The sequence below is a fragment of the Musa acuminata genome, chromosome BXJ1-8, assembly GCF_036884655.1.
Source record: "Musa acuminata AAA Group cultivar baxijiao chromosome BXJ1-8, Cavendish_Baxijiao_AAA, whole genome shotgun sequence".
Taxonomy (NCBI): domain Eukaryota; kingdom Viridiplantae; phylum Streptophyta; class Magnoliopsida; order Zingiberales; family Musaceae; genus Musa; species Musa acuminata.
Window position 1 is genome coordinate 51,702,668 of NC_088334.1, and position 24,637 is coordinate 51,727,304.

The 24,637-nt window shown below is 37.7% G+C and overlaps 2 protein-coding genes across 2 annotated transcripts; both read right to left on the reverse strand.

The window, feature by feature from the left end:
- Positions 1–9,519: 9,519 nt before the first annotated feature.
- On the reverse strand, positions 9,520–10,654 carry LOC135588756 (hevamine-A-like). The gene has a single exon (XM_065081050.1). It carries the CDS (start codon positions 10,600–10,602, stop codon positions 9,652–9,654), a length of 951 nt encoding a protein of 316 aa, XP_064937122.1. The 5' UTR covers positions 10,603–10,654; the 3' UTR covers positions 9,520–9,651.
- A 12,024-nt stretch (positions 10,655–22,678) lies between these two features.
- On the reverse strand, positions 22,679–24,374 carry LOC103995650 (sialyltransferase-like protein 1). The gene has a single exon (XM_009416293.3). It carries the CDS (start codon positions 24,135–24,137, stop codon positions 22,968–22,970), a length of 1,170 nt encoding a protein of 389 aa, XP_009414568.2. The 5' UTR covers positions 24,138–24,374; the 3' UTR covers positions 22,679–22,967.
- Positions 24,375–24,637: the final 263 nt, after the last annotated feature.

Consider the following 24,637-nt stretch of genomic DNA (forward strand, 5'->3'; position numbering starts at 1 on the left):
TAATAACATCGAATCGAATATATAATCATAATATTCTTGATTTGATTTTTTTTTCTATTTTTTCCATTTACTTTTATTTTCTCATCACTGAATAAATATTATTAATAATTTATTACATAATACAAATATTCTTAAATTAATAAAATTTATTTAATAAAAAAATAAATTGCTCTTGCATCGTCGAGGATTAGATGAGTTCTTTTTTTCTTTTCTTTGGAATATTATGAGAGGATTAATTGGGAGTTGCCACCACTGATTATAACATGCATGAGATGTATGGGTTCTTTTTTCTTGCCATCGTCTTCGACGTCAAGCCCACCGCTAACTAATCGGGTGGGCTTTCTTATCCTCGTCTTCTTCTTGGGGGATTTTGGACGTTGCAAAAAATAAACATAGGACTCTAAATTATTGCTCAACAATGGTGTCATTTTCCTCCATCTCTGGTAACATAACATCGCCATTCGATTCCAAAACCGCTCTCTGAAATGGATGATAGCTTGTAATAATCAAATTTAGTTTTATATATATATATATATATATATATTTGTTAGATTTATAAAATTAAATTTGTTGGGACTAATAAAATTAAGCCTAAATCTAATTTATGTTTTTTTTAAAAGGAACCCATTTTGATACATAGACAGTAAAAAAAGAATTATTTTACTTTGTCAGTTTTGACCCAAATTATACGTGGAGAATCCTCGCAACAAGCTTTATAATCTTAACGATCTTGCTCTCTGTAGTTTATTCTTTCTTAGGTACTTTTCTATTATACTCAGTGAAACTTTAACTTTTCTTTTGATGAGATCCATCAATGTGATGATAATATATTCTTTTTGAGCCGTGGTTTTGATATTATTATGATTCTCTTATTATTTTAGAGAAGACTTATTGTAAACATGTTATCATTACTAGTAATAGTGGAAGTTTCAAGTGGACTACGGTCCTGTGATTTTTCCTGATTTTTCATGTTAAAATTTGATTGATTTATTGTACTGTTGTTTATGTTGTTCTGATTAATATATGCTTTTGATATTGGTATTTTGATGAGGAAACCCCTTTTGATACACAAAGAGGAAAAAAGAATTATTCCACTATAACATATTTTCCCAATAAAATTATCTTACGGAATATAATTAAGCCATGATTGAAATAAAAAATATCATTTATCCAAAATAGTGTCACGTACCTTTCGATATTATTGTTGACTCGAAAACCTTAGATCTATGTGATGGAGTATATATATACACGAGAGTGAAGGATCTAGATAGAGTTAACTTGAGTCTTTCACATCAAGATTCTCTTAAGATTAATACTCTTTTCTATTCATCGATAACTTTAATTAAAATCTAATTAAGTTTCTAAAATCTTAACATATCTTAAGTTATTGAGACACATAACCTAACAAGATTTGGTATATAAATTATGTGATTGATAAGATTACCATGTTAGCTTTCTTTCTCTTCCGAGCCTATCAATTATTGTGAAGATTTATTGGCTAGTTTGAAGTACTAGAATTATAATATTATTTAATCATGCAATAAATACCATATAAACGCCTCCTCGGCATAGTATTCTAATAGAATTTTCTTAGTTAAGTAATGATCAATACAATTCTCGTATATACTTAAAAATATAAGACTTTTCAATTATACAATAATACGATACTCATTAAAATATCTTAATAAAAATAATAAGAAAACCAATATTCTGAAAACTATTCTATGATTGCATTGGAATAAATGTTTCAGACTCAAAATACTTAAGTCGAAATTAATAGTAAGACACTGATAGTAATCAATCTAATTTTTTACCAATTTTCAATTTAAGATGTTAGTTCATTCACAGCTCTATGATGGCTTTGTTCTCTAGAGTGATAATTCAATACCCTCATGAGTGCATTTTCTTTTTCCCCCTTCAAAATAGTGTAATTGGGTGACTGTCAATCAAGCAAAGAGATGGGCATGTAGGTTGGGGAGGAATGTTCATATTATATATAGTCCATACATTTCAAAGAATAAGAAAGAGACACAGTTGATTTGAAGCATAAGTTATCCAATACCTTTGTATAGCTATATATATATATATATATATATATATATATAATGTGACACATATTTTGCTTCTAAGATTAATTATGACTGTTTACTTAATAATATTTTCACATTTGAACATCTATCAGATATTTAAATACCATCAAACCAACTTCCTAAGATTCCCATTTAGGTAGTATGAGATGCGAGCCAACGATCTTGCCACGTAATGTAATCGGACGGCTTTGATTTATTACAAAGCACTCTCGCTGTTCTAAACTTAACAGTGAATCCCCGTCATTTGCCTATAAAAGGGCCTGCTCCCTCGCGGGGGTTCTAACGAACGCAATGGCTTTGCCGCGCGTCTCCTCCTCTTCTCTTCCTCCGCTCTCTCTCGTTTCCCACCGACTTAGGGTTCCGGATCTAGGGTTTATTCGCCTTTGTACTTCTCGTTCCGAGACCCTCGAGCGCCCCTTGTTCCTCGACGGATCCCCTTCGTCCCGCCGGGACCCTCTCGGAACGATCCGCCGGTAAGTTCCCTTGCCCTGTCTTGGTTCGTTCATTTTATCCGTGGAATTTATTCTTTTGGATCATGTTCTGCGGTTTCTGCGACTTTTGTGGTTTAGTTTGGGATGTGTTGATTGTATGTCCGGATCTCGATCGTTTAGTTCTTGAATGTTGTTAAGATTCAATGTCTCGGTTCGTCTATCTTTTCGGTCTGTCCATCTAGATTCCAGTTATTCTATAGCTGCAGGTTGAAACCAGGTGCTTTTGTATATGGATCACGACCGTTTTAGCTTAGTGAATGGTATTAATGTTCGATTTTCTTGGTCTGTGATGATCTTGCCTATTGTAATTGATTAAACTTATGTGACATTTAGTTTGTTGTTTCACGGATCATGTTATTGCAATCGAGGCTCGTCTTAATGATAGTTATGGAATCTTTCATGTTTATTTGTTTTTTTTTTTTTGTGATTTCTGTTTGGTCTATGGGGATTTGGGAGAAATTTGTGGTGTTGTTTTGTATGGTTTTTTTAATTTTTTAGTTTACTTCTGTTTGATTAGAAAGTAGCAATCTAGAGCAATATCATCGTGGCAGAGAAAGAATAGACAAGCACAGTTGTGGACATGTGATTCTTGACTGGAATTTGAAATAGTGTTGCTGGCTGGATACTGTTGCAGAATAGCAAAATGATGGTGCCTTATATATATAAACGAGGTGGAACATCTTGAAAATTCTATTTTTAATGTTTAAATACTTTTTCTTCTCACAATATGAGGCGCATTTGAAAATTTTAGATGAAGACGACGCATTTGGTCTTGCAATATTGCAATTAGCTTCTCCTTTTGTCTGCACTACAACTGAGTTTATATTTTTAGCATCAGAAGGGAAGAAAGAATGACAAGAATAATGCTTCTAGTAATCATGTAAATCCCAGTTTTTGATACATTAACTTGTGCCTTCTGATATCGCGTCTTGACAAATTGAGAGGTCTCGAGTTTAACTAGATGGGTTTTATTTCTTTTGGTACAAAGACTGTTTGAGTTCTCGCGCATGACAGTCTCCTTCTGTGGTTAGGGTTGGTTCTCATTATTCTCATTTGGTGCGATTCTCCTCCGAGGTATGGATTCATCAGCTACATTACTCTGCTGCATTGGGTTTTAAGTTAACTCCGCAAACTTTCTTCTACAGGCTCCTTTTGCAATTGTTTTGGGTTCAGTCGGAGAAAAATTGTGCTGATGACATAGTGATATTTGAAATCAAAACAATATCTGCTTTCTACAATTAAAGCTGAGAAGCATAATATTTTATTGATTATAGAGATATTTCCGCTCATAATTTATGCACATTCGTAATTATGCCAATCAAGATGAGCAATTAACAGTTTGAGTAGCGAGGGTGTGACGTAGGCTCTGTATTCAGCTTCATGATACCACAATGGTTAAGATATTAAGTACAAGAGTAGATATAAATGCCTAGTTGACTTGTCAAATTTGGTGACAAATAGCTTTTCGATATCAAATCATGGATGTGTTTTCTATCAAGGAGCTTGTATGTATTTATAAATGGTTAGAACTATTATGTGGTTTTATACGAAATGGTATTTCCTGTGTTTCGTTGTTGTTCTGTACTGACCCTGTCAGAAATTGTTTCCTGTCAGCCATCAGAACAGTATGATGAGGATTGTGATACACTGACTGTTTGGCTAAAGCAAGGTTCAGATCTTTCAGCATTTGTGCATTGTGCTTCGGAGGACCATACGAAGGCATTATTTGACCTGGTTAAGCGATTCCTTACCATTTTGTTCTTATCATACATAAACCATGGTTTCATTTCCTTGAATCCATTCTTTGCAGATTATTTTGTTTCTGTTAACTGTTTCCTTATAATAGCAAAGAGAAGGTAGTCTGTGTTTTGTCAATTTCTGCCTGAGGATTTAGGTTTGAAGGAATATTCTGTTTTATCAACTGCAAATACATAATAGACTAATGGAGTTGAACATTAAGTTTCTGAACGCTTTGATATTTTTTCCTCATAAAGATTTACTGGTAGGTGATCGACGATGCAGCACTATATCTTGATTCTTTTAAGCAAAGAGAAAGGTCTTAGGTTTTGGATATGTTGTTTATATTCAGTGTATGTGCTGAAAGAATGGAGTATGCAGCACTCTTAAGTAACTTATGTGCATCTTTTATGTAAACATAAATATGTAAACAAAGGAGGTGATTGTGAAATTTGACCACCATAACAAATTGGCCCCCTTGATGAAGCCAAAAATAAATAAATAAATAAATAAAAGAAAATCCCAAAAACCAAAGACTAGTCTCAACTCTACTCGCTCATTTGAAATATGCCCACAACAGAATCAATTGACCTTTTCTTTATTAAGATATCCTTGTCGGAAACTTTATAAGTTCATCAAAAGATTTCTCTTGTTTCCCTATCAAAACGAGCCAGATCTGCAAATAGTAGCTCTAATAACAAATTTTCCACTTTTCAGTCAGCTTCTTCTGGGTCCTGTGTGTGTAACTATATGCATCCATGTGTGCACCTATGCGCATGGTTTCTTTGTATCTTTCTAGGCCACTTCATTATACTCATGTGATGCTGTCTTGATTGCAGTTAATATAGTCATATATGACAAAACTGGTATATTGTATATTTTATTGCATCCAGATCAAGCTTTATGTTTCTAAACTGTTGTTTTGTCAATTGGTTTGGGAGTTGGAAATATTCCTTTGACGTCTATGGGGTGAGATTAGGACGCCAATTATAATTTGTTATTGGTTTTTCAGCTGGTTTCAGAGGAAAAGGGAAAATAGATGGTCTTCCTCTGGTCAGAAATGTCCATTAAACATGATCTCTTGATTCTGAGTTCTTAATATCTAGTTTTTGATCTTGCAGCTGGAGATTTTGAAGGATCTTGAAGTTGTTGTGGTTAAAGGAACTGTAGAGTGTGAGGCTTCTATTTTACTAAGATCAGTGTTTATTACAAGATTGTAAGTGATCATGTAATTAGTTTGAATATTCCTATAATCATCTGATTACTTCTACCACAGTGCAAATAAAGGCTAATGTTCCTCTTTCTTTGCAAGATGAATATAAAAGATTTGCAACCATGTACACAGCCTACCTTATTCTGAACTCCTATAGTATTTCATGATCATTTTTTGGCTGGATGCTCCCTCATATTTCCTTCTTTCACAAAATGAAAACATCATTTAATGGTTCAAGAGTATTTGATGAATTCGTCATATACTATACAGTCACATGTAAGGAAGCTGCTTAGGTTGCATAGCTGATTCTTGTTGCTCAAACAATGGTGTAACAACATATGCAATAACCATAATATGTAGCATGGACAAATGCCAACGTTTTAGTTTAATCAGTATGAGTTTGTGACTCGCTTATTCTATTTCTACTGACAATTTGAAGGAGATATCTTCATAAAAGACCAGTAGATATCTTGAGGCATTTATGAAAAAGAATGTCCACGAGCCATACTTCGAAGCATTTTTCAGTAAAAATATGCTGATCATTTGCTTTGATAATTAAGGTGCTCTAGTAACTTGAATTGTCCACATAACAATATCAGTTTGATACTTGCCAGTGCAATGGAAAGCATTGTTTTCTGTTATGCATCAAAAATACCTCAAAAAAAAAAAAGACAGTAGATAGCCATTGAAAAATCTTTATATTTAATTTAGTTTCTTTTCTCATTGTTTGAAACTTGCATTGACATCAGAGCCCATCAGTTTTTTTGCATTCTGTTATTAATGCTTAAGCAGAAAATGATTAGTATATTTCTAAATCGTATCATCAAACTCTTTCTTCCATAAATTATGCCTGGGCATCCTTCTTTTATATTGGTACTGTCAATTTTCCCATCTTAAGGATATTTCTTGGATTTGAAGTTACATGGTCTCAATGTAACTGGTAGGCCATGCAAAGTTGAGTATCTTGGTGAGCTCATTAAGAACAAGATGGCCTCCACTGATGTAGTACAGAAGTATCCAAAAGTATGATATGATTTTTTTATTGCTTTATTACCTTTAAATCCTGATTGACTTAATGTCTTATGGTGATATATTTCTTCATGTTGACATACTTAATCTAGGTATCTGGTGAGCAAATGGGAACTGCAGAGGATATTGGAAACAAGAAGGTTAAATTCTGCCATGGCTGATATTTCCTTTACTGTATATTGTGACACGCCAATCTATTCAGGCCTGAACTATTCCGGGTTGCAAGTTCCAGGCATCATAACCAACTATCACCATTATCGTGAAATTATTAGGACATCTGACTATAGTCTCAGTTTCCATAAAAAAAAAAAAAAAGATATATTATTTTTCATTTACCTTGAAAACTTATTCATGTATGAAAAGATGAAAAACTTATTACAATATTTTTATAATACAATCATTAGAAGTCCATACTTGAATATACTTGTAGTTACTTCATTGGCTTCTCCTTAAATTCTAGCGTGAACCAGGTTGTTTCTAAAGTGTACTAATATATTTCTGGCTGCCAGGTTCACAAGTTGGAGGTTTAGGTTCCCTATCATGCACCGTTAGCATATTGTATTTCAAATGAAGTCTTTATCTCATGTCTCTGGCTACCCTTCAAAATTTAGTATGTTTTCGGTAGGTTGCATCACTTAGGAACGGGCTGAGACTACTGAGTTTATATTATTATTTACAGCTCTATGCCGATTTTGCAACATCTTTGCGTTTTGTCTACAATGGACCAAGGACAAGGTGTGCTGCTTTCCTTTTGTTATCTTTATCGTTAAATTTTTGTTTATCATTATTCTGTCAGCACCTAGTGGTTCATATTACCAATAAATGTGTGGTGAATTTTCTTTGCTCTTGAAAGTGTCAAAGATCAGTTTCAAAGCGTAGGATCAATTCTCAGTTTAATATGCCATATTCTCTAAGAAAAAAAAAAAGACCTAACATTTCATTTGACTACATCTTCATGTCCGGTTATTTCCTCTATGATACTACATAATTAACAATCGCTCGTATTGTAAGTCTTTTAGTTCGTCATTCCTTAGAAGCCTAATACCTCAGGAAGCTAAGATGATGTTAGTTGAGGTGCATAAGGGTATATGTGGGGAGCACAATGATAGATGAACTCTCTCTTTCAATGCACTTTCTCAAGAGTTCTACTAGTCGACGTTATGGAATGACACCATAGCCTATGCCCAAAAATGTGATTGATGACAGAGTTTCACATGGATACAACATCAATCGGTAGTCCCTTTAAGTTCGATCGAGTACAGATAGCCCTTCGCTCAAAGGGATATGGATATTTTCGAACCCTTTCCACTAGCCTCGGGCCAGCGAAGGTTTCTCATCGTCAGAGTTGATTATTTTACGAAGTGAGTAGAGGCTAAGTCATTGGTGTCGATCATTGAGAAGTAGTTCAAGAGATTTGTATGGAAGTATATCATTACTTGCTTTAGAATTGGAAGAGTCATAATTATCGACAATGGAACACAATTTAACAATGTGAAATTCAAGAAGTTTTGTCAATCTGATGGAGTTCAACAAAAGTTGGACGACACTTAAGATTGAGTTGAGAGAGTCACCATTCAATTTACCCTTTAGCACTAAGGCTATCCTACCACTCAGATAGTCTTTTCAACATATTGAGTTGAGAATTTTGATGAGAAAATCTTTGAAAAAAGACTTCAGGTTGAACTCGACCTAATTAGCGAGGTTAGAGTAGAAGCACACTTAAGGACATTAAGATATAAAAAAAGCAGTGACCAAGCTCTACAACCAAGGTATTCGCCCTTGGGGAGTCAGACTTGGGGACCTAGTGTTTCAAAAAGTTGAAGTCAATGACCTAATTCGATCCTGGGATAAATTAGCGCCAAACTGGAAAGAGCCCCAGGCAATCTCGTAGACCCTTAACAAAGGAGCACGCCTCAACATGAGCGAAAGAGGAGGGCCAGATCAATGATGGAGATGACTCCCTAACACCATCGCTATAGATCTACGAGATCCTTGGGTGGTCCTACAGTAGACCCATCGCCCGACGTGAGTCCCTCGACGACAAAGAGAGGAGATGCTCATCTCGGCTCCTCCATAGCCTGTCTCGATGACAAGTAGGAGAGGAGCATGCCTTGGCTCTTAAATAAGTCAGTTGAGAGTAAGCTTCCTTTGTTCGTAGTTGGTCTCTTGGTAGACCGAATAGATCGATCATATGCTTTATTACTTGAAATAGACATTTCGATGGCTCCTCTCCCTAGTTGTTAGATAAGATGATAACTACATTTCAAAAACTCTCTTAAAGAATTCGTGAAGTGTGCACCTTTGGGAGGGACAAACGATAGGGGAATATCAATGATCAATTATTATCAGACATTTGGTAATAATTGTCCGCCCTTGTAGTCTACCTATGTGGATATAAGTCTAAATCAGACAATTATGAGTGACTTCCTTCACTATTACCTGGACATAAATATGAAAATAGACTGTTAAAGATGATTAAGGCTACCTCCCCACAGAATATTTTACCCTTCAATTGTCCCTCTACGATTTGTCTCACTTTTAACATAGTTATTTGGGGATTATTTTTTGACTGTTTATCACCGTATTTGTCTTTCTCGGTTTAGTAATTTGGGTGTGGAGGTAATTAGGTTGGGAAACTCCTTCCGATCTTAGGCTTCATGAAAAATAATATCTCAGGAGTTCGATTTTTTCCACCTGGAAGGCATCTTATATAATTCTGCACACGGGTTGATAAAAAATATAAACTACAAGATGATATTACCTGTGTTTCATTATCGGTCTGTAGTGACCTCGAAGGCGGATGAAAAATGTGAAGGAATAAAGGTGGTTTCAACGAAGCAGATTCAAACAATATTAGTTATGATGAGGATTTCACCATCTTTGTTTTATTGATGAAGAACATAGGAGACATCCTCCCGGGTTCACAAGGAAGTAGAATAGTTCGCTGACATAGTTCAGATCATCGTCAAAGACTTATTTTATTGATGGAGAACATAGTGAGGATGTCACGATATTTATTTTACTGATGGAGAACACCACACGTAGGACATAGGAGACATGGTTCACAAGTAGACTAGCTCACTGACATAGTTCAGATCATCGTCAACGGCTTAATCCTCATGGACGAGGCGAAGGATAACTCATTGGGACACACATGGTTCTTTACTCGAGGACTGAAACCATAGATAACGTCATAGTATCTGCTCCATAGCATAATTCCTCCATACTTCTCTGAACGCTTGACGATGGGAATAACGTTCTTTATGAGCTCGTAGGGTTCGACGAAGCCATTTCCTGCCGCCTGTGGAGAAGCAGGGAGTCCGAGGAACACCTTGCTTACGTTTTTGGAAACCCACTGGTTCCATATCTGTTCAAAGGTGGCCTCGTTGCTGGACGTGTACTGGCAGTAGTTGTTGTAGAACTGCACAAACAGGTAGTCGAAGAGACCGGTGTCGATCGCAGTTTGAAGGTAATAGTCGGGAATGGGGCACTGTGGAGCCGCGCTCAGATGAACTTTCCGCTCCGGCGTATCGTAGGCCTTCAAGTAGCGAGCAAGGTCGTCCCAGTGGTCTCTGCTCCCTCCCTCGATGTCGAAGTCGACGCCGTCCAACACGGCGTTCCCGAGGGGCCGGTTGGAGGAAGAGCCGCCCAAGAAACTGTTATAGATGTAGCGGGCGACCTCCCTGGCATCCTCCTTGGACGCCAGGCGGTAGCTGCCGATGCCACCGCCCAGGGAGAGCATCACCTTGACGTTGTAGTCCTGCTGGCACGAGATGATGTCGCTGCTCAGGAAAGTGCAGCCGCCGCTGTTGGGGTCACAGTGGCCGGCGAGGTTCATCTGTGGAATCTGGCCGTTGCCGAACTGGTTGAGGAAGGCTACGAGGACGTACTTGTAGTAGCCGGTGGCACAGGCGTCTCGTAAGCCTCCCTCGTTGCCATTTTGGCCCCAGTAGACTGCGATGCATGGTTCGGCACGCAGTCTTCCGGTGAGTGCAAGCAACAGGCACAGGACTGCTAGTTTCAGTGGTGGTAAGCTCGCCATATTGAACCACGAGGATGCTGCTCTCTTCCTTCCTTCCTTCCTTCACACAACTAATCCATGGCATACTACTCTCTTATATAGAAGAAGTGGATAAGAGGAGACTTGTCCTTCTTTTGTCATATGTTCATGCATGTGTTTCCACTGTCTAAATATCTCGTCCTATGATTCCAATATTTACGTCGGACAGTCATTTGTCATTCTTTGGATTTTGGATCATGCGAAGGGTTGATGTCAACACACGATATCAGTATCGAACACTTTCCAAGGTAAAAGATAAAAGAAGTTGGTGTTGGGTGCCTCTCAATTATTGTTGGCTGTCTCTCAATTATTGTACTCCAACAAAGTACACGAGCCCATGCATGTACCTCAAATGTTACCTTCTCATTCTTAAAGTGTTGTCATGTAACCTAAAACTCAGACACTATTCCTTAATGGCGAGCGTCCAAAGAGCCTCCTTTTTATTTTTATTTTTTTCTAATACTTTTTTCTTGATAATAACGGAACAAAAATAGAGGAATAGAAAGATACTAATCTTAAAAAATAATAATAATAAATTAACAGGCTAGTTTTGGCTCAACAAGAATACCTCCAAGATGAAAGCCTTCCAACTTCATGGCTTATGAAGAAGGTCTCTCACCTTCGCTAATTTCTCATGTGAATGATAGAATCATACCATAAAAAAATGAGTCATGGAAGAACTCAATTTTAAATTGATGTATTTTTTATTTATCTTAATCACGATATTTTGGTCTAAGTATAAAAACCAAAAGGGCATGAGATGTATGGGTTCTTTTTTCTTGCCATCGTCTTCGACGTCATGCCCACCGCTAATTAATCGGGTGGGCTTTCTTGTCCTCGTCTTCTTCTTTTTGGGGGGATTTTGGACGTTGCGAAAAATAAACATAGGACTCTAAATTATTGCTCAACAATGGTGTTTCTCTTAATTTTCACGTGTTTGTTTTTGGTGTTATCTTCTTGTCAGTGTTGTCATTTTCCTCCATCTCTGCTAACACAACATCGCTATTCGATTCCAAATCCTCTCTCTGTAATAATGGATGATAACTCGTAATAATCAAATTTAGTTATATTTTTTTGTTAGATTTATAAAATTAAATTATCTTGTGGAATATAATTAAGTCAGGATTAAAATAAAAAAAATATCATTTATCCAGAATAATATCACATACCTTTCGATATTATTATTGAATTAAAAACCTTAGATCTATATGATGAAAATAATTAAGTGTGTATATCATTATATATGCGAGAGTGGAGGACCTAGATAGAGTTAACTTAAGTCTCTCCCATCAAGATTAATACTCTTTTTTATTTATCGATAACTTTAATCAAAATCTAATTAAGTTTCTAAAATCTTAATATATAATTAGGTATATAAATTATGTGATTGATAAGATTACCATGTTAGCTTTCTTTCTCTTCCGAGCCTAACAATTATTGTCAAGATTTATTTGGCTAGTTTGAAGTAAAATTATTTTATCATGCAATAAATAGCATAGATAAACGTCTCCTAGGCATAGTATTCCAATAGAATTTTCATAGTTAAGTAATGATCGATACAATTCTCGTATATACTTAAAAATATAAGACTTTTCAATTATACAATAATATGATACTCATTAAAATATCTTAATAAAAATAATAAGAAAACTAATATTCTGAAAACTATTCTATGATTGCATTGGAATAAATGTTTCAGACTCAAAATACTTAAGTCGAAATTAATAATAAGACACTGATAGTATTCAATCTAATTTTTTTACCTATTTCCAATTTAAGATGTTAGTTCATTCACAGCTCTATGATGGCTTTGTTCTCTAGAGTGATAATTCAATACCCTCGTGAGTGTAATTGGGTGACTGTCAATCAAGCAAAGAGATGGGCATGAAGGTTGGGGAGGAATGTTCATATTATAGTCCATGCATTTCAAAGAATAAGAAAGAGACACAGTTGATTTGAAGCATAAGTTATCCAATACCTTTGTATAGCTATATATATATTATGTGACACATATTTTGCTTCTAAGATTAATTATGACTGTTTACTTAATAATATTTTCACATTTGAACATCTATCAGATATTTAAATACCATCAAACCAACTTCCTAAGATTCCCATTTAGGGAGTATGAGATGCGAGCCAACGATCTTGCCACGTAATGTAATCGGACGGTTTTGATTTATTACAAAGCACTCTCGCTGTTCTAAACTTAACAGTGAATCCCCGTCATTTGCCTATAAAAGGGCCTGCTCCCTCGCGGGGGTTCTAACGAACGCAATGGCTTTGCCTCGCGTCTCCTCCTCTTCTCTTCCTCCGCTCTCTCTCGTTTCCCACCGACTTAGGGTTCCGGATCTAGGGTTTATTCGCCTTTGTACTTCTCGTTCCGAGACCCTCGAGCGCCCCTTGTTCCTCGACGGATCCCCTTCGTCCCGCCGGGACCCTCTCGGAATGATCCGCCGGTAAGTTCCCTTGCCCTGTCTTGGTTCGTTCATTTTATCCGTGGAATTTATTCTTTTGGATCATGTTCTGCGGTTTCTGCGACTTTTGTGGTTTAGTTTGGGATGTGTTGATTGTATGTCCGGATCTCGATCGTTTAGTTCTTGAATGTTGTTAAGATTCAATGTCTCGGTTCGTCTATCTTTTCGGTCTGTCCATCTAGATTCCAGTTATTCTATAGCTGCAGGTTGAAACCAGGTGCTTTTGTATATGGATCACGACCGTTTTAGCTTAGTGAATGGTATTAATATTCGATTTTCTTGGTCTGTGATGATCTTGCTTATTGTAATTGATTAAACTTATGTGACATTTAGTTTGTTGTTTCACGGATCATGTTATTGCAATCGAGGCTCGTCTTAATGATAGTTATGGAATCTTTCATGTTTATTTGTTTTTTTTTTTTTTGTGATTTCTGTTTGGTCTATGGGGATTTGGGAGAAATTTGTGGTGTTGTTTTGTATGGTTTTTTTAATTTTTTAGTTTACTTCTGTTTGATTAGAAAGTAGCAATCTAGAGCAATATCATCGTGGCAGAGAAAGAATAGACGAGCACAGTTGTGGACATGTGATTCTTGACTGGAATTTGAAATAGTGTTGCTGGCTGGATACTGTTGCAGAATAGCAAAATGATGGTGCCTTCTATATATAAACGAGGTGGAACATCTTGAAAATTCTATTTTTAATGATTAAATACTTTTTCTTCTCACAATATGAGGCGCATTTGAAAATTTTAGATGAAGACGACGCATTTGGCCTTGCAATATTGCAATTTGCTTCTCCTTTTGTCTGCACTACAACTGAGTTTATATTTGTAGCATCAGAAGGGAAGAAAGAATGACAAGAATAATGCTTCTAGTAATCATGTAAATCCCAGTTTTTGATACATTAACTTGTGCCTTCTGATATCGCGTCTTGATAAATTGAGAGGTCTCGAGTTTAACTAGGTGGATTATATTTCTTTTGGTACAAAGAGACTGTTTGAGTTCTCGCGCATGACAGTCTCCTTCTGTGGTTAGGGTTGGTTCTCATTATTCTCATTTGGTGCGATTCTCCTCCGAGGTATGGATTCATCAGCTACATTACTCTGCTGCATTGGGTTTTAAGTTAACTCCGCAAACTTTCTTCTACAGGCTCCTTTTGCAATTGTTTTGGGTTCAGTCGGAGAAAAATTGTGCTGATGACATAGTGATATGTGAAATCAAAACAATATCTGCTTTCTACATTTAAAGCTGAGAAGCAGAATATTTTATTGATTATAGAGATCTTTCCGCTCATAATTTATGCACATTCGTAATTATGCCAATCAAGATGAGCAATTAACAGTTTGAGTAGCGAGGGTGTGACGTAGGCTCTGTATTCAGCTTCATGATACCACAATGGTTAAGATATTAAGTACAAGAGTAGATATAAATGCCTAGTTGACTTGTCAAATTTGGTGACAAATAGCTTTTCGATATCAAATCATGGATGTGTTTTCTATCAAGGAGCTTGTATGTATTTATAAATGGTTAGAACTATTATGTGGTTTTATACGAGATGGTATTCCCTGTGTTTCGTTGTTGTTCTGTACTGACCCTGTCAGAAATTGTTTCCTGTCAGCCATCAGAACAGTATGATGAGGATTGTGATACACTGACTGTTTGGCTAAAGCAAGGTTCAGATCTTTCAGCATTTGTGCATTGTGCTTCAGAGGACCATATGAAGGCATTATTTGACCTGGTTAAGCGATTCCTTACCATTTTGTTCTTATCATGCATAAACCATGGTTTCATTTCCTTGAATCCATTCTTTGCAGATTATTTTGTTTCTGTTAACTGTTTCCTTATAGTAGCAAAGAGAAGGTAGTCTGTGTTTTGTCAATTTCTGCCTGAGGATTTAGGTTTGAAGGAATATTCTGTTTTATCAACTGCAAATACATAATAGACTAATGGAGTTGAACATTAAGTTTCTGAACGCTTTGATATTTTTTCCTCATAAAGATTTACTGGTAGGTGATCGATGATGCAGCACTATATCTTGATTCTTTTAAGCAAAGAGAAAGGTCTTAGGTTTTGGATATGTTGTTTATATTCAGTGTATGCGCTGAAAGAATGGAGTATGCAGCACTCTTAATTAACTTATGTGCATCTTTTATGTAAACATAAATATGTAAACAAAGGAGGTGATTGTGAAATTTGACCTAGTCGTTTGTGGAGAAACCACCATAACAAATTGGCCCCCTTGATGAAGCCAAAAATAAATAAATAAATAAATAAAAGAAAATCCCAAAAAACAAAGACTAGTCTCAACTCTACTCGCTCATTTGAAGTGCCCACAACAGAATCAATTGACCTTTTCTTTATTAAGATATCCTTGTAGGAAACTTTCTAAGTTCATCAAAAGATTTCTCTTGTTTCCCTATCAAAACGAGCCAGATCTGCAAATAGTAGCTCTAATAACAAATTTTCCACTTTTCAGTCAGCATCTTCTGGGTCCTGTGTGTGTAACTATATGCATCCATGTGTGCACCTATGTGCATGGTTTGTTTGTATCTTTCTAGGCCACTTCATTATACTCATGTGATGCAGTCTTGATTGCAGTTAATATAGTCATATATGACAAAACTGGTATATTGTATATTTTATTGCATCCAGATCAAGCTTCATGTTTCTAAACTGTTGTTTTGTCAATTGGTTTGGGAGGTGGAAATATTCCTTTGACGTCTATGGGGTGAGATTAGGACGCCAATTATAATTTGTTATTGGTTTTTCAGCTGGTTTCAGAGGAAAAGGGAAAATAGATGGTCTTCCTCTGGTCAGAAATGTCCATTAAACATGATCTCTTGATTCTGAGTTCTTAATATCTAGTTTTTGATCTTGCAGCTGGAGATTTTGAAGGATCTTGAAGGTGTTGTGGTTAAAGGAACTGTCGAGTGTGAGGCTTCTATTTTACTAAGATCAGTGTTTATTACAAGATTGTGAGTGATCATGTAATTAGTTTGAATATTCCTATAATCATCTGATTACTTCTACCACAGTGCAAATAAAGGCTATTGTTCCTCTTTCTTTGCAAGATGAATATAAAAGATTTGCAACCATGTACACAGTCTACCTTATTCTGAACTCCTATAGTATTTCATGATCATTTTTTGGCTGGATGCTCCCTCATATTTCCTTCTTTCACAAAATGAAAACATCATTTAATGGTTCAAGAGTATTTGATGAATTCGTCATATACTATACAGTCACATGTAAGGAAGCTGCTTAGGTTGCATAGCTGATTCTTGTTGCTCAAACAATGGTGTAACAACATATGCAATAACCATAATATGTAGCATGGACAAATGCCAACGTTTTAGTTTAATCAGTATGAGTTTGTGACTTGCTTATTCTATTTCTACTGACAATTTGAAGGAGATATCTTCATAAAAGACCAGTAGATATCTTGAGGCTTTTATGAAAAAGAATGTCCACGAGCCATACTTCGAAGCATTTTTCAGTAAAAATATGCTGATCATTTGCTTTGATAATTAAGGTGCTTTAGTAACTTGAATTGTCCACATAACAATATCAGTTTGATACTTGCCAGTGCAATGGAAAGCATTGTTTTCTGTTATGCATAAAAAATACCTCAAAAAAAAAGAAAAAGGCAGTAGATAGCCATTGAAAAATCTTTATATTTAATTTAGTTTCTTTTCTCATTGTTTGAAACTTGCATTGACATCAGAGCCCATCAGTTTTTTTGCATTCTGTTATTAATGCTTAAGCAGAAAATGATTAGTATATTTCTAAATCGTATCATCAAACTCTTTCTTCGATAAATTATGCCTGGGCATCCTTCTTTTATATTGGTACTGTCAATTTTCCCATCTTAAGGATATTTCTTGGATTTGAAGTTACATGGTCTCAATGTAACTGGTAGGCCATGCAAAGTTGAGTATCTTGGTGAGCTCATTAAGAACAAGATGGCCTCCACTGATGTAGTACAGAAGTATCCAAAAGTATGATATGATTTTTTTATTACTTTATTACCTTTAAATCCTGATTGACTTAATGTCTTATGGTGATATATTTCTTCATGTTGACATACTTAATCTAGGTATCTGGTGAGCAAATGGGAACTGCAGAGGATATTGGAAACAAGAAGGTTAAATTCTGCCATGGCTGATATTTCCTTAACTGTATATTGTCACACGCCAATCTATTCAGGCCTGAACTATTCCGGGTTGTAAGTTCCAGGCATCATAACCAACTATCACCATTATCGTGAAATTATTAGGACATTTGACTATAGTCTCAGTTTCCGTCAAAACAAAAAAAAAAGATATATTATTTTTCATTTACCTTGAAAACTTATTCATGTATGAAAAGATGAAAAACTTATTACAACATTTTTATAATACAATCATTAGAAGTCCATACTTGAATATACTTGTAGTTACTTCATTGGCTTCTCCTTAAATTCTAGCGTGAACCAGGTTGTTTCTAAAGTGTACTAATATATTTCTGGCTGCCAGGTTCACAAGTTGGAGGTTTAGGTTCCCTATCATGCACTGTTAGCATATTGTATTTCAAATGAAGTCTTTATCACATGTCTCTGGCTACCCTTCAAATTTTAGCATGTTTTCGGTAGGTTGCATCACTTTGGAACGGGCTGAGACTACTGAGTTTATATTATTATTTACAGCTCTATACCGATTCTGCAACATCTTTACGTTTTGTCTACAATGGACCAAGGACAAGGTGTGCTGCTTTCCTTTCGTTATCTTTATCGTTAAATTTTTGTTTATCATTATTCTGTCAGCACCTAGTGGTTCATATTACCAATAAATGTGTGGTGAATTTTCTTTGCTCTTGAAAGTGTCAAAGATCAGTTTCAAAGCATAGGATCAATTCTCAGTCTAATATGCCATATTCTCTAAGAAAAATAAAAGACCTAACATTTCATTTAAGACTACATCTTCATGTCCGGTTATTTCCTCTATGATAGTGCTTTCAGTATACCATGTAGCTCTCATTTTTTACATAAGATCTACTCTCGTTAGTTCTCCTACAAGCGATCACCACACAGTTGATGTCAGATATCCAGGCGACTAAACCTCTCCTCTGTTATAGTGTTGTAACCTTTGGCCACTGTTTAGGTCCAAGAAAAAGCGTTGTAAACAAAAGCACATAACCTGCTATGTGTAATATTCTGATCAAACTCCAAGGAAGAAAAGGAATAATAATGTGTGTGCTTCCTGTTGCTTCTGCTTTTCTCTGTACCTGTGATTATATTTTTTTGTCGTTGTGTTGGTGTCATTTCTTAACATTTGGGGATTGATCATATAAGATGCAGTTCTACTTGGTTACCTCCAATTATGAAATATGCAACCCTTTTGTGAGCTGATTAGCATGAAATTCTACTCCATTAGAGATTCATTTTACTTGGATATTCTAATCATGAAATATTCAGTCTTTTTTTGTTTGCTAATAAAATGGAATTCTGCTCTATTAGAGTTAGTAGTAAAACAGCCAGTTGCCTAGTCATATTCTCAAGAGTCAAAAGAGTCCCCACTCGTAAACTGCAGCATGATATATGGGAATCAGTTCTGTAGATTAGATATCGTGCACAATATGTAACCATAATGTGTGCAAAATATGTTTGCCTATCACTTGCGGCTATTCTCAGGGTTCTCCTTTTTAATGATGTTAATGTCAACAGCGTGATGCTCATAGAGACGGCCCATAATCCGGCGGTGCCTTGTGAAATAATCAAGGTTCTTTCAGAGTTAAACTGCTACGTGGAGTCAGCCGTGATCGAGACTGAAGAACGTATCCATGTATTTCAATTGAAGAATTTTCTCATGTCGAAACAAACTCACATGTTAATTTCTAACAGGGCCAAGTTGCTAAAGCCAAATTCCACCTTAGCTTCGGGTTGGCAGCATTGAGCAAATTCTGGTGTCAGGTAAGTCCATATTATCGTTACCATCACTGATCAATAGTGACTGCTGAGGTCTATAACCGATTTGGAGATATTATTTCATGAGACCACATTTACATTTGCACAGTTCACGTTTTGAAAGATTACCTAGTGGTAGATAAGTATACAAAAAAAAAAAAAAAACAAGAAATATCCATATTTGGTATCATCATCATTATGGATCTGAAAATTGATATGGAAGGAACTACAACTGTAAATGTCACATAGATGTTGAATTGAGTAATTGAATCAACATGGTGTCACTTGCTTGTCTAAAATTGTTCAGATAACATGGCTCTCCGTGTTGTTTCGTGTATTGTAGAAGCTGAAAAGCAGTTTGCTAACACGCCTGCGGATGCTTTAAGTAGAAGATATTTCTTGGCATTAGAAGCCCCCATTAAGTAGTTACCTTTTTCCCTTCTTTGACACTGACAATTGTTAATGGGATAGATATACTTGCCAACTACATTTTGTATATCAGTGAATATGTTGTTGCCTCTTATGGGACCTAAAATTGTTAGCTTAGCAATGTTATGTCTTTTGGTGCTAGAATTGTTGGTGGGTGATGTGATGTATTTGTCTACAACTTAAATTGAGATTAGAAAAGTTACCAGAATAAGTCGGGATATATATATATATATATATATATATTCTGAGGGTGTGCGAGATGGAAGTGCTACGAAGGGTGAAGTACTACATCCTTGGGGTAGAAGGGGAAAGATGTCTTGCGATCGAACTCTCGCAGGTGCAAAGAACCAAGTTTAGAAAGATAAACACATGCAAATTATTGAACGACTCAAGCGGATCAGTCAATGAAGAATAGCCGCCACAAGAATTGTTGGGTCAACAACAATCACAACTCTTTTTTTTTTTTTTTTTTTTTTCCGTTTTGGAGTGGCCATCCTTTGATCTTTTAGGAGTGGCTGGGGTAGGAGTGTCGACAGAGACACAGAGGTCTATGGCCGACTCATTGATTAGAACGTAATGGACGGCAGATGAACAAAGGGAAGAAGCAGGAGAAGACAGAAAGCCAAATGATATAATGATGGTTGGGCGGGCTCGACATTTGCAATTTTTTAGTTCCAGCGAAGAAGAATTCTTCAATAATTTACAGACAGCTTTAGACTACCGTCAGAGCTCAGCTCAGAGGACGAGATCGGTCCAAATACAACACGAATCTTTTCACCCACCGAAGCTAGCACGTTGGTCTGCACTTCCACCAGCCTTACTCAGCGCAGGCTAGTGATTTAAGATGCTCGGAAGAGTAAAGTGGGACACTAAATGAGCGTCGTGAGCTGGATTTCTTCTTTGCCCCACGACAAAGGTGGGGGAACTTTGGGCATTTTGTCATAAACCTGGCGTGCCGGTCGTAGGGATGTTATCGGGTATAATCCACCTTTGACTCGATCCGATCCATGATGGTATTTAATTGGTATCAGATATATATATAGTTTTGTGGATCGAGGATTCATATCCGACCCGATAAATTTAATGGATCCATTACCAACGTGTTATCAAGTCAGCCTAAGACCAAGTAAGGGAATTTTGTGGGTCCGTTGCACTCTCTGACTTAGATTGAGCATTGCTTTTTGCTCTCTGTATTTAAATAAATAAAGCAATGTCATCATGCTTTCTCTTTTGTCAAAAGGGCAAAAAGAAAGGGAGAAGAAGAGGCTTGTCGTTTTGGTTGGGACATTGAAATGTTTTACCGATTGTGTAAAAAGTCACTCATTTTCCACCTTAAAAAAAAAAAAAAAAGATGTGGTCTTGGTTTCTTCTAATGTTCTTTTTTCTGCTTTCCAAGCATCCCTTTGTCAATCTTTGGGAAACCAAAGGTAGGGGTGCAAATTTTTCTAGAGAAAAATAATAGAAACCTCATTCCAAGCATCCCTTTGTCAATCTTTGGGAAACCAAAGGTAGGGGTGCAAATTTTTCTAGAGAAAAATAATAGAAACCTCAAGGCTAGAATATTCCTGTAGGGTATTCTTCAATTCATCATGTTTCCTCTTCTTGATCGAAGGTATCATTGTTTCCTCTTCGATTCATCTCTTTTCCATTCAGGAGCAGTATCATGGTTCAAGTGTCAACTTCACACAGGATATAGCACCATTAATCAACAGGAGTCCCACTGCAGATGGATGAATGATGAAACCAACAAGGTATATTTTTTTTTCTGTGTTCATTTGCAAGTGTTGTTGTTTCTGAGAATGTGATTTCTTAATCACCAGAGAACATATTTATGCAGCTAAAACAACAGACATAACATATTTGCCCTTTTCTTGCTCTCCTTGTCTGTTTGTCTTTCTTCCAAGTATTTTACAATAAACAGATAAGTTTAGTAACTAAAAAGTAACCATAAAACAGATCAATCAACCACATAAAAAGTGTATAAAAATCATCTTCTCTTTTTCAACTGGCTAAACTGCCCTACTAACATCATGGATCAAGGAGCATAAATGCTCCCCATCATATAGTATACCATATTTACATCAAAATTTCTGACATTTTTTGGTTTAGCATCAACCTTATCAGAAGAACTAACCTGCATATAATTCTTGAGCAAGCCTTCTTAAAGTCAGTAGATCAGATAGTTGCTTGGCAACTTTTGTGCTAGAAAACCCAAATTCTTTTTGGAGTACAAGAATTCACAACACACTTAACTTCCTTGAGTTACTACAACCATGATGGATCCCAAGTACATGACCTAAATCTTGCAGTGACAAATTTCAAAAGTGAACAATAGTTGTTTCAGAACCCTTGAAAATGGAATTGAAACTGATACTGGTCCATCCAGTGCTCATAATGCACAACCAACACAACATGTTGCTTTGAATGCATAAAAGCAAGATGAGCCATTTTGCAGTGAAATGCTACACTCGAAGAGTTTTTTATTGTGAATTTTTGCAACAGCTTTTCTTCTTATGAAAGAAAGCTCAGTTGTTGCAAAAGCACAATGTGGTAAATATTGATACTGGGTTAAACTATTAATTATAGCGAGTTCAGGGAAAATAACAAAACTTTCTTTACACGTACCATAAATTAGACATAAAAGATGCATCTTTTATGTACCTTTTATGTAAACTGTTTGCTAACTTGGCTGCAGTTTATGACGTAAAAGATGGCATAAACTATTTGCCAAAATCTAAACAAGGATAAATAATAATGACATAAAAGATGCAAAATATTTGTTGTGTGCGTTGTAGAAAATCCAACCCAGCTGAGCTGCTTCCCGAAACAACAGGTCGGAGAATAAGCTAGAGAAGCGATGGGAATGATGCAGTGTGTGCCATGTCAAGGACAATGCGAAACATTGATGAAGCTATCAGCTACTTAATATCATGATAGGTCACACAGAACCAATCTAATTAGATTTGCTAACTCTATCGATTTAATTCCATGGCGGCAGCTCACATATGCTGGTTGTTGTAATCAACAGACAGTCTGCAGTGAAAACAACTTAACATGATTAGCATTAAATCTCCCCGATCTTATCGGAGAGCTGAAGAAGAGTCATTTCCCTCAAGTCACAAATTCCTTATGCAATATCAGAACTATGGACCAAGAGAGATCTCTTGTGTAACCCATTCAATCAATCCAGCTTTTCGAACACAATCGACAAATTCATCAACTAATGGAGAACTATCATATGGGACAAAGTTTCCTTTTTTTTTTTACAAAAGAATCGACATGAAGTAAATCTCAAAACCCTTATCAACATAATTATTTGCACAAACGACATCGAAAATTAGACATGGCAACTCAAACTACATCTTCGACTCACGAACAATCTATCGAAAATCTACCAAACAATCTGACTAACAATTCTTGTTTTCTTTTTTTTCCTTCTTTTTGCAAGATTTTTCTATCACAAAATGGTGAATTGCAACTTATTCGATCCGAGCAATCAGTTCAATGGTAGAATACTACTGGAGGAACCTTGAATCCAAAGTCCTTGAGGAAGGGTATTACCTCCGGCTGCTCCACCAGGTCCCTGTACAAGGCGTACTCCGCCTCGTAATCATGCAAGTCCAGCTCCGCCTTCTGGTTCGTGTGGTAATGGTGCTTCGCCTCCGCCGACTTCCCGAAGCCAAAGACGCTGACTTGGTCGCAGATCCCCAAGGCCAGCATCACCGCCTGCATCCCCGACGAGTAGTGGAACATCTTCTCGTCGTGGACCTTCGTCCACTCCCCCGGCGGCTTCCCTGTTGTGTCCACGAACGTCTTCAGAGAGTAGTACTTCACGATCCGGGTGCAGAGCATGTCGAACCGCACGTCCGTGATGAGGAGCGGCGCCTTGTGGGACGAATTGCACACGGCGTAGTCGAGGAAATGGACGGGTTGGCAGATGTACATGACGATGGGGACGCCCTCGCCGTACGGATGACAGAAGCAGCCCGGCCTTCGAGCGCAGAGGTGGAGGATGTTGCTGTTGACGAAGGAAAGGCCGGTCTTTGATCCGACCTTGTGGTTGTACCCGCTGACGCGAGCGTTGTTGAGGCGGATCACCAGGTCGTGGCCGTCGATCAGGCCGCCGTGGTCGTTGTTCAGGAGGATCCCGCTGTTGCCGACCACGGCGCAGGAGCCGTACCGCTCTGTTTTGGTGTCGGGGCGGCCGTGGTGGCGATCGATGGGGCGTTTGATGAGCTCGACCAGCTCCGACATGACCCCGGGATGGAACCGGCGGCGCCGGAACCAGTCGCGGAGGGGGCGGCGGAAATCGGGCAAGGCCCGGTAGTCCTTGGGGCCCCGGAGCCGGTGGCGAAACCGGGGCTCATTCCGACGCAGCACCTCCAGGTGGTTCTCCTGCCGCCAGTCCAAGTGGGTCCGGAGCCGCCACCCGGCCACGCCACGGTGGCCAGAGGGGAAGGTCCCGTCGAGGAGGTCGTCGACGTCCTTCCGCAGCTCCGCCTCCCCGGACTCCACCGCCGCCAACCTAAGAAGAGTCGCGTTGGCCGGAGGGGCCACCTCCGGCCGCCGCTCGCGCCGCCTGCTGTCCTGCACCGCCGCCCGGAAGCTGAGGACAGAAAACACAGCGACGAGGATCAAAAAGCTGAAGGGCAAACGGAGGGATCGCTTCATCCTCGCCGCTAGATCGACGGACCCCAGGAAGAGCCCCTCATTCTGGCCCAAGATCGCATCTTTACATCCGGAGACGCATTCCTCCGAATCGGGGCACCAAAGGTGGCGACTTCGGGGTGGAACGGGGAAGCTTCCACCGATGAATCTACGAGGGAGGTATCCGCATCGCCATGGATGTGAGTCTCGAATGCTGAGAGCTCGAAACGAGAGGGGAGCAGATGTTGGGGATCACTCGATTGGGTTTCATGTAATATTGTAAGCTTCCCGAAGGATTTGGGGAGCTTCTTGCGTGCACAACTACTTACCCGTTAGCTCGTCACCCAACAAAATACACGCTTCTTGATTGCAAGACATTGTGGGGCCCCAATTAACCACATCAGAAGGATCCCAACTATCTCATTAGTTAGGTAGGCAAAACGGGTAGGAAGAATAGGGAGAAAGGAACTGCCCCCAATACTGCCTTCCCTGGCCAAGTCACAATTTGTATGTATGTATTTGTT

Bases quoted from the DNA above. Each gene is read 5' to 3' on its own strand.
- LOC103995650 (XM_009416293.3), bottom strand. From the start codon at position 24,137: ATGAAGCGATCCCTCCGTTTGCCCTTCAGCTTTTTGATCCTCGTCGCT.
- LOC135588756 (XM_065081050.1), bottom strand. From the start codon at position 10,602: ATGGCGAGCTTACCACCACTGAAACTAGCAGTCCTGTGCCTGTTGCTT.